The 10357-nt window shown below is 46.2% G+C and overlaps 1 protein-coding gene across 6 annotated transcripts in view; it reads left to right on the top strand.

Annotated features, from left to right (window-relative positions):
* The window catches only part of PLEKHM1 (pleckstrin homology and RUN domain containing M1), a 54771-nt gene that overhangs the window by 25847 nt on the left and 18567 nt on the right, over window positions 1–10357 (top strand). For all 6 annotated transcript variants that reach the window (XR_003306794.1, XM_026447631.1, XM_026447630.1 and 3 more), the window contains one exon: window positions 9505–9775. Coding sequence is in view for 5 of the 6 variants with exons in the window: in XM_026447631.1 (XP_026303416.1) it covers window positions 9505–9775 (271 nt within the window). In the remaining variant the exon portion in view is untranslated. The remainder of the gene's footprint in view (window positions 1–9504; window positions 9776–10357) is intronic.

The raw sequence follows: 10357 nt of genomic DNA, 5'->3' as shown, positions 1-10357 counted from the left end.
GAACTATAGCCTCACACCACCATGCCCAGCTAGTTTTTTTGTGTTTTTTATAGAGTAGAGGTTTCACCATGTTGCCCAGGCTAGTTCTTTAAACCGTGTATATTCTGGATACTAGACCCTTACCAGATACATGATTTACAAATATTTTCCCCCATTCTGCAGGTTGTCTGTTCACTCTTTTGATGGTATTTTTGGCAGCATAAAAGCTTTACTTTTGATGTAGTCCAATTTATCTAATTGTGCTTTTGGTGTTCTATCTAAGTACCCATTACCTAATCCAAGGTCACAAAGATTTACTTCCATGATTTCTTCTAAGAATGTTATCAGTTTAGCTCTTACAAGTGAGTCTGTGGTCCATCTTGAGTTAACTTTTGTGTATGAAGGATGTAGATACCCAGTAGAGCCAGCACCATTTGTTGAAAAGGCCATCCTTTCCCCATTGAATTGCCCCACTTTCTCCTTTAAAATTTTTTCGAGGAATGATGTATCTAAAGTACCAGATCTTCAGGGTCCAAGTGTCCACCTTGGTGAGTATTTACATATGATGTGCACCCTGTGACCACCATCTAGATCAAGATACAGAATGTGTCTAGTCCTCTAGCCCACCAGAGGCTCTTGCGTACCTTCTCCCAGTCATTGCGCACCTTGAAATCCACCATTCTGACTTCTAGCGTGGTACGTTAGTTTTTCCTGTTGTAGAACTTCATGCCTATAAATGGAATCGTGCAGTATGTATTCTTTTGTGTCTGGTTTCTTTCGCTGAACACTACATCTGTGAGCTTCAACTGTACATATAGCATGAGGCTGCAGTTCATTCTTTTCCATGGTTCTGTAGTAGTACTCCATTGTAAAAATACATCGCACCCTATTATCCATTCTGTTAATGGACATTTGGGTTGTTTCCAGGTTTTGACTATTATGAAGACAGCTGTAGTGAACATTCTTGTACATGCTTTTGGAGAACCTCGGTGCTTATTTCTGTGGATATATATATCTGGGAATGGAATTGCTAGGTCCTTGGGTGGCATATGTTTAACTTTAATAGATACCACCACCAAACAGTTTCCTAAAGTGTCTGTGCTAATTTATACTCATATTGGCAACAAATGAGCATTCTAGTTGCTCTTTATCCTGGCCAATGGTGTTACCAATCTTTTTAATTTTAGCCACTCTGGTAGATGTGTAGTGGTTTTAATTTTCATTTCCTTGATGACTAAAGATAATACCTTTTCATTTGCTTATTGGTCAGTCAATCCTCTTTTATAGAATGTCTGTCCAAGTTGTCATCCTGGTCTTAAATTGAGTTGTATGTGTATGTGTTGATTTGTAGGAGCTCTTTATTTATTACAGATATAAGTCTTTTATTGGAGAAAAACAGTATTTATATCAAGTATCTTTTTCTAGTCTATAGGGCTTGACTTTTAAACCTCCTAATGGTATGTTTATTGAACAGAGATTCTTTCAATGATGTGCAGTTTATCAGTCTTTTTGTTTATGGTTTGCTTGGTTTTCATCCCATTTAAGAGATATTCATCTCCCCCAAGGATCTGAAGGTATTTGCCTGTGTTATCTTCTAGAAGCTTTAGTGATTTATCTTTCACAATTAGGTTTATGATCTTTCTGGGATTTTTGTGTGTGGTATGAGTTAGAAGTCAAAGCTCATATTTTTCCATATGGATATCTGATTGGCCTCACTCTGTTTCTTGAATATGACTATTGAAATCACAAAACTCTCAGTGTGTGGGTCAGACTCTTCGTAATTGCTGTTCTGAAGATGCTTTAGTACATCCTGAAGATTTACTTCCTGAAAATGAATGCTCTAGGACCCTGAAGGTTGCGACTGTGCACCTGCCAACTCAAGCTAAAGGCTGAAGAGGAAAGCTCTGCAGCCCCTGCCTCGAGCTGGAGGCAGAGTGATGTCTGCTGGGGATGCAGGCTGTGCACCCCCAGGGCTCCAGAGTGTCACTAACCATGTTGAGTTCACTCCTGCCCAGGGTCTAGCTTCTGCTTTGCTGAGTCAGGCATCTTATTTTGCCAGGGCCTCAAAGCTGATGGGACAGGATAGCATCTTTGCTCACTAAGCTCTGACCCACCGGCCTCCTTGCAGCTCTGTAGTCTAAGCGAGCTCCTTGCAACATCAGGCTTCTTTTTTTTAAAATTTTTTTTTTCAGGCAGAGTCTCGCTCTGTCACCCAGGCTGAAGTACAGTGGTGCAATCTCAGCTTACTGAAACCTCCGCCTCCCAGAGAACTCACACTGCTCTCTGGGAGTTAAACTGAAACGAACTCACAAACCCCAGATTCTCCTGCCTCAGCCTCCCAAGTAGCTGGGATTACAGATGCCTACTACCAGGCCCAGCTAATGTTTGTATTTTTAGTAGAGATAGGGTTTCACCGTGTTGGCCAGGCTGGTCTCAAACTCCTGACCTCAAGTGATCTGCCCGCCTTGGCCTCTCAAAGTGCAGGGATTACAGGCATGAGCCACTGTGCCCGGCCCAGCCTCAGTCTTTTACATTTGCTATTCCTTCTTTCCCGACTCACTTCATTATTGTCTCAACCTTCCCTGACTGGACCCCTGTAGCTCAAAAGTACTATCCCCAGTGACTCTCTGTCCCATTCATCTGCTTGACTTCACTTATAACACTCATCACTATGTGCAATTACAATATATTATCTCTTTGTCTCCTTGTTTATTTTCTATCTTCCTTACTAGAATATTAGCTCTATGATACAGAGCACCAGGCCTGTTCACTTCTGTATTGTCAGCACCAAGCACTGTACCTAGAAGAGAGCAGGCATCAATGAATAGTTCTTGAACTCACAAGAGACTCTTGAGATGCCAACTCCTGTTTATTTTGCTCCCCCATCCTAGCTATAAGGCTGTTTGGAATGGTTCTTTTTCTTGGTATCTCCAGCAAGTACCTGGCCCAGAATCATATAAGATGAGTGAATAAATCATGACCATCCCAATGTCTTTAATATAAAATAACAAAGGTAGGTCAAGGGGATTGGAAGGAAGGAGACAAATGTGAAATTATGGACATTCAGGCTAGGCATGATAGCTCACGCCTCTAATCCTAGCACTTTGGGAGGCCAAAGCGGGTCATCAAAGTGTACCATCGAGTGGACAGGGTGGTCAGGTTGGTGTGATCATGGCAGGCTCTGCTTCTGTGCCAGCTACAGGGGACTCTGATCGCTGGAAGTTTGCTTAGGACATCTAAGCACTTGGTGCTGAGTCTGATGTGAGAATCTCAGATCCTGCCCCCGTCCTGTGTCTGTCTCACAGGGAAGTTGTGGATTCATTCACTGCTCATTCAGTAGGTAGTCACCAGGCACCAGTCACTGGCACCACCAGTCACCCAGCTCGCGTGGGCCTCCTGGGCTCCTGGCCTGTGGACTGTGCCAGGCTGTGCCCTGCATGTCTGCCCCTGTGGTCCTCATCTTTCTATGCTTCTATCAATTAGCCACATGCTTTTTATTTGATGTTATTTTGGGGGAGATATTGAGGTCACTATCAAGTTTTGTAGTGTAGAGACCCATTCAGTCTTTCTTTTAAAAACATTTATTTTTATTTTTATTTTTTTATTTTTTATTTTTTTGAGACAGAGTCTCGCTCTGTCGCCCAGACTGGAGTGCAGTGGCCGGATCTCAGCTCACTGCAAGCTCCGCCTCCTGGGTTTATGCCATTCTCCTGCCTCAGCCTCCCGAGTAGCTGGGACTACAGGCGCCCACCACCTCTCCCGGCTAGTTTTTTGTATTTTTTTAGTAGAGACAGGGTTTCACCGTGTTAGCCAGGATGGTCTCCATCTCCTGACGTCGTGATCCGCCCGTCTCGGCCTCCCAGAGTGCTGGGATTACAGGCTTGAGCCACCGCGCCTGGCCTAAAAACATATATTTTTAATTCATTGAACCCAAACCACCTACTATAAGCCAAGCACCATGTTAGGTGGTAGAGGTGGAGTGATACAACAGGACAGACAAAGGCCCTTCAGGGACAGACATTAGATTAGACAAATGATTATCCAAATCATAATTACACTTGTGCTAAGCACTGGGAAGGAGAGGTGCAGGGAATAGGGGGCTCTCAAGGGTGATGCATGTCTGGGATCTGGGGGTTGTGAGTTCATTTCAGTTTAACTTCCAGAGGGCAGTGTGAGTTCTAGGACTTGGTCTTAATCACTGTCTCCGTGGACCACCCATGGTGTGTGGTTCCCCTCCCACAGTTATGAGTACAGGCAGTTCATTTGCCTGGCATAATGAGGACAGGCTGGACAAAGTCTCATCCGTCTGAAAGTGGTCCAGGGACCTTGCGTCTCACTCCTCAGCCACACTCCTAACGGGGATTCAGCTGTTGTATATGGTGTCATGAACCCCTTAGTAATGCAAAGTGGCATTTCTCTGTCTTGGGTCCCTGGTGGCAGTTGCAGCTCTGGTATAGATCCTTAGTCGGTGATGATTTCCTTCCACTGTAAAGGACAGGGTGCTGGTCAGACATGGACCCTGCCTGAGTGAGCAGGTTGTAGGACGGTGGTGGGGAAAAAAGGAGAGAAGGGGGCCAGGTAAACTGGCTCACGCCTGTAATCCCAGCATTTTGGGAGGCTGAGGCAGGTGGATCACCTGAGGTCAGGAGTTTGAGACCAGCCTGACCAATATGGTGAAACCCTGTCTGTACTAAAAATACAAAAATTAGCCGGGCATGATGGCGTGAGCCTGTTATCCCAGCTACTCAGGAGGCTGAGGCAGGAGAATCACTTGAACCTGAGAGGCAAAGGTTGCAGTGAGCCCAGATCACACCACTGCGACCCAGTCTGGGCAACAGAGTAAGACTCCATCTCTGAAAGAAAAAAAGGAGAGAAGAGAGAAACAGTGGTGTTCATGCGTGCACTCTCTCTCACACCGTCTCCCCTCTCCCCACCCACCTGGGGCCAGGAGCACACAGCCTCAGAGCTCTGTCCAGGCCCATGTGCAGAAACTCCGAGGAACCTACGTTTCCACTGTTTTTCCGTTGCTTAAGAAAGTAAAAGGTGTTCCCTAGTTTCATTTCCTGGCAGCTGTGCTCAGTGGACTGTGTCTGAACATTTCCTAGTAGTCTCTTTCCTCAAAGAAGAGAGAAGCCTGCCCCAGTGAATGTCTATAAACCCCCCCTTTTTTTTTTTTCCGAGATAGATTCTTGCTTTGTTGCCCAGGTGGGAGTGCAATATCTCCATCCATCTCGACTCACTGCAACCTCTGCCTCCGAGGCTCAAGCAATTCTTGTGCCTCAGCCTCCCGAGTAGCTAAGATTACAGGCATGCACCACAATGCCCAGCTAATTTTTGTATTTTTAGTAGAGACAAGGTTTTGCCATGTTGGCCAGGCTGGTCTCAAACTTCTGGTCTCAAGCAGTTTTCCCACCTCAGCCTCCCAGAGTGCTGGGATTACAGGCATGATCCATCACGCACATCCTGAATGTCCACAATCTTAAAATTTACATTTGTCTCCTTCCTTCCAGTCCACTTGACCCACCTTTGTTATTTTATGTTAAAGACATTGGGATGGTCATTATTTATACCCTCATCTTGTATGACTCTGGGCCAGGCATTTGCTGGAGATATCAAGAAAACCATTCCAAACAGCCTTATAGGTGCTAGAATGAGGGTAAGCACAGAATATTGTGGGATCCCCTAACCCAGCTAGGGGGTGGGAAGGGGTAGAGGCTGGGGAAAGGTGAGAGAAGCTTCCAGGTAGGTGATGGATGTCTCCTGAGCTGAGTCTTCAGGGACAGTGCCCTCTCCCGCCAGAGGCTGGAGATCACACAACTTCCCAGGTATATGTGAGGCTGCCAGGACAGCCACATGGTTGCCGGGGAGCTGTTTCTTCTACCCGTTTTCCTCAGGGAGGTCCCCCAGGTCTTGATGACCTAGGCAGGCTTTGCTCAGAATCTGGTGTTGTGGATGGTCCCCAGTGGCTGCCCTGACTGACGCATCATCTGTCACTGGCAGGGGGAAGCACCTGCCAGTTCTGAAGGCCCCATGGAGGAGACTCTGGGGACCTAGTTCTGTGAGCCACCCCCCAAGTCGCCTGAGTCAAAACTTGCCACCCTTGGCTTGAGGAGTTGTAAAGCATCTGAGTGGATCCAACTGTCCAAAGCAACCCTTCCCTGTTTACAAAGCAGGGAGCGCAATCTTGATTCAGGGACTGGAAATAGCGATGTCAGGGTGAGGTTAGTGGCACTTAACAAAACAGTAGGGCTGTTCCCACTGTGTGACTCATTTCCTCTGTGTACACTGACACTTAGGGTGGCCCAGCCAGCTTCCTTGCCTCTGCCCTTCCATGTTGAGGCACAGAAAGCCAGGGAGGACTTGAAATACTGGAGAAAAGAAACCGGAATCCACTCCCACAAGCCTACTCACCCCAGATGCTCCCCGCAACCCCATCTCCCCCAGCCAGTGAGCAGCTTCAGATTCAAAAGAGAACAACGAAGGGAAGGGGCAGGACCTGGCTGCCTGGGGTCGCAGGGGCCTGCCCAGAAGTGGGCGGCACAGGCAGAGGTGGCCAATGAGCACCCTGAGGCCTGGGCCTCCCTTATCTCAACCCAAAAGCAGGACTGACAAACCCTAAAGCAGGCCTGAGAAACCCTACGTGCTGGGACAGCTGGATACCCACATGCAAAATAATAACACCCCTTCCTAACACCTTACACAAAAACTAACCCGAAATGGATCAGAAACCTAAATGTAAGAGCTAAAGCTATACAGCTCTTGGCAGAAAACACAGAAGTAAATCTTTGTAATACTGACTTAGGCAATGATTTTTTAAGATACAACACCAGAAGCATAAACAACAACAAAAATAGATAAACTAGACTTCATCGAAACTAACAACTTATGTGCTCCAGAGGGCACACCATCCAGAAAGTGAAACGACACCTCACAGAATGGGGGCAATTATTTGCAAATCATAAATCTGATAAGGGTCTCATATTCAGAATATATAAAGCACCTTACAACTTGTATTAGTTCCTAGGGCCGCCATAACAAAGTACCATACACAGGATGGTTTAAAACAACAGACATTGCTGGGCAGGTGGCTCATGCCTGTGACTTCAGCACTTTGAGAGGCAAAGGTGGGTGGATCACTTGAGTCCAGGAGTTCAAGACCAGCCTGGCCAACATGGTGAAAGCCCATCTCTACTAAAAATATAACAAATTTGCTGGACGTGCTGGTGCTTGCCTGTAGTCTCAGCTACTCAGTGGGGCTAAAGCAGGAGGATTGCTTGAGCCTGGGCAGTCAAGGCTGCAATGAGCCCTGATTGTGCCACTGTACTCCAGCCTGGGCAAAGAGTGAGACCCTGCCTCAAAACAAAACAGGCCAGGCATGGTGGCTGACACCTATAATCCCAGCACTTTGGAAGGCTGAGGCAAGTGGATCACCTGAGGTCAGGAGTTCAAGACCAACCTGGCCAACATGGCGAAACCTTGTCTCTACTAGAAATACAAAAATTAGCTGGATGCGGTGGCGGGCACCTGTAATCCCAGCTACTTGTGAGGCCGAGGCAGGAGAATTGCTTGAACCTGGGAGGCGGAGGTTGCAGTGAGCTGAGATTGCACCATTGCACTCCAGCCTGGGCGACAGAGTGAGGCTCTATCTCAAAAACAAAACAAAACTGATATTTATTCTCTGATAGTTCTGGAGGCTCCTTCTGGAGAGTCTAAGGAAGAATCTGTTCCCGCCTTTCTTCTGGGTGTTGGCATTGGGGGCGCTCATTTGCATTCCTTAGTTTGTAGACATGTCACTCTGGTCTCCCCTCTGCTGTCACACACGTTCATCCTCTGTATTTCTGTCTCCACTTGGTGTTCTCCTCTCTTCGTGTATCTTTTCTCTTCCTCTTATAAGGACGTCAGTCACACTAGATGAACAGCCCATTCTACTCCAACATGACCTCATCTTAACTAATTACTTCTGCAAAGACTCTATTTCCAAAAAAGGTCACATTCTCAGGTACTGGGGGGTAGGGTTTCAACATGTCCTTTTGTGGGGGGGTCACAATTCAACCCACAACACACTCAGCAACAAAAAGACAGCCCCATTTTAAGACAGACAATGGATTTGAGTTAGATTTGAATGGATTTGAATATATTTCTCAAGGAGAGAAATTGGAACCCTCATACATTGCTGGTGGGAATATAAAATGGTGCAGCCACTTTGGAAAACAGCTTGGTAGTTCCTCAAGAAGGGAAACATAGAGTTACACATGACCCGGCAAGTCTACTCCTAAGTATATACCCTAAGTATATACCCTAAGTCTACTCCTAAGAATATACTCCTAAGTATATTCAAGACAATGAAACATGTCTACACAAAAACTTGTGTATAAGTGATCATAGCAGCACTATTCATAATAGACAAAAAGTAGAAATAACCCAAATGTCTATCAGCCAATGAGTGAATAAGCCAAATGTGGTGGATCCAGACAATGGAATATTATTTGGCAATAAAAAGGAATGAACACTTATACATGCTTATATAACATGGATGCACCTTGAAAACCTTCCACTAAGAGAAAGAAGCCAGGCACAAAAGGTCACGTGTCACAAGTTCCATCTATATGAGATGTCCAGAACAGGCAGATGTGTAGGGACTGAAAGTAGATGAGTGGGTGCCTAGAGCTGAGAGTGGCCAGGGGAAATGGGGATGACGGCTAATGGGTATGGGGTTTCCTTTTTGGGTGAGGAAAATTTGCTGAACTTAAATGATGGCGATGATTGCACAACTCTGTGACTAAGCCAAAATAATTGAATTGGACATTTTTAAATTTTTTTTTTTAGAGATGGGGTCTCATTCTGTTGCCTAGGCTGCGACCAGGCTGCATGGCTCACTGCAGCCTTGACTTCCCCAGCTCAAGCAATTCTCCTGCTTCAGTCTCCTCAGTAGCTGAGACTACAGGTGTGCGCCATCATACCCAGCTAGTTATTTTTTGTAGAGATAGGTTCTCACTATGTTGCCCAGATTGGTCTCAAACTCCTGGGCTCAGGTGATCCTCTCGCCTCGGCCTCCCAAAGTGCTGTGGTTACAGGTATGAGCCACCATGGCTGGCTGAATTACATACTTTAAGTGGGTTAATTTTATGATATATGAGCCATATCTAGACAAAGACTTAAAAACAAAACAAAACAAAAAAAACTTCAGGCTGGGCATGGTGGCTCATGCCTGTAATCCCAGCACTTTGGGAGGCTGAGGGGGGTGGCTCACCTGAAGTCAGGAGTTCTAGATCAGCCTGGCCAACATGGTGAAAACCTGTCTCTACTAAAAATACAAAAATTAGCTGGGCATGGTGGTGGGCGCCTGTAATCCTAGCTACTCGGGAGGCGGAGGCAGGAGAATCGCTTGAACCCAGGAGTCAGAGGTTGCAGTGAGCCGAGGTTGCACCATTGCACTCCAGCCTGGGCAACAGAGCGAGACCCCGTCTCAAAACAAAAAAACAAAAAAACTTTAAAACAAACAACTGCTATCTTCTTTCCCAACAGAAAAACAAGAGCTGGATCTCAGAAGATGACTTCTACCGGCCTTCCCAGGAGCAACCCCTGGAGATTGCTTCAGACCACCCAATAGCTTCTTCCAGGGGGACTCCAGAGTCAAGGCCTGGTCTCCACAGGCATTTTTCTCAAGGACCAAGAAAAAGCTGCTCCCTGGGGGCATTAGACCAAGTGTGTGTACCTTCCCCAGGAAGAAGACAAGCCCAGGCAGCCCCATCCCAGGGGCATAAGAGCTTCCGGGTGGTACACCGGAGACAGATGGGTAGGTTAATAGGAGGGTCCTGGGTGGGTCCCATCTGCAGGGACCAGGTCTTTCAGAAGGCAGCTCTGAAGTCCTGTTTTCCATTGCTAAAGAGGTAGTGTGTTCCCACAAGTATTATAAAACCTCATTCCAGAATGCCATCATAATCGTGCTCATTCAGGGAAGCATTTCAGGAAAAGTACTATATTGTCTCAAAACTGCCTACAGAGGACAAAAATACTGTTTCACCTGTCAAATAGGAAAATATTTTCCCTGAAAACTATGCAATTTATGATTATAGAAAACTCTTGATTCCACCTATAGCTCAGAGCACATCCGGCTCTATGAAGCCCCAGGTGTTTTAACTGGTCCTTCCAAAGGTGTTTACCCTCAGTAGTTGGTTTATGTAACAGCTCTGGGGGGCTTAATCAAATCTGCTATTTGTTTTGTTTGTTTATTTGTTTTGAGATGGAGTCTCAGCCGGGCGCGGTGGCTCAAGCCTGTAATCCCAGCACTTTGGGAGGCCGAGACGGGCGGATCACGAGGTCAGGGATCGAGACCATCCTGGCTAACACGGTGAAACCCCGTCTCTACTAAAAAATA

The sequence above is a fragment of the Piliocolobus tephrosceles genome, chromosome 16 (genome assembly GCF_002776525.5).
Source record: "Piliocolobus tephrosceles isolate RC106 chromosome 16, ASM277652v3, whole genome shotgun sequence".
In the NCBI taxonomy this organism is placed as follows: Eukaryota; Metazoa; Chordata; class Mammalia; order Primates; family Cercopithecidae; genus Piliocolobus; species Piliocolobus tephrosceles.
This window is presented reverse-complemented; position numbering and strand designations above follow the sequence as displayed.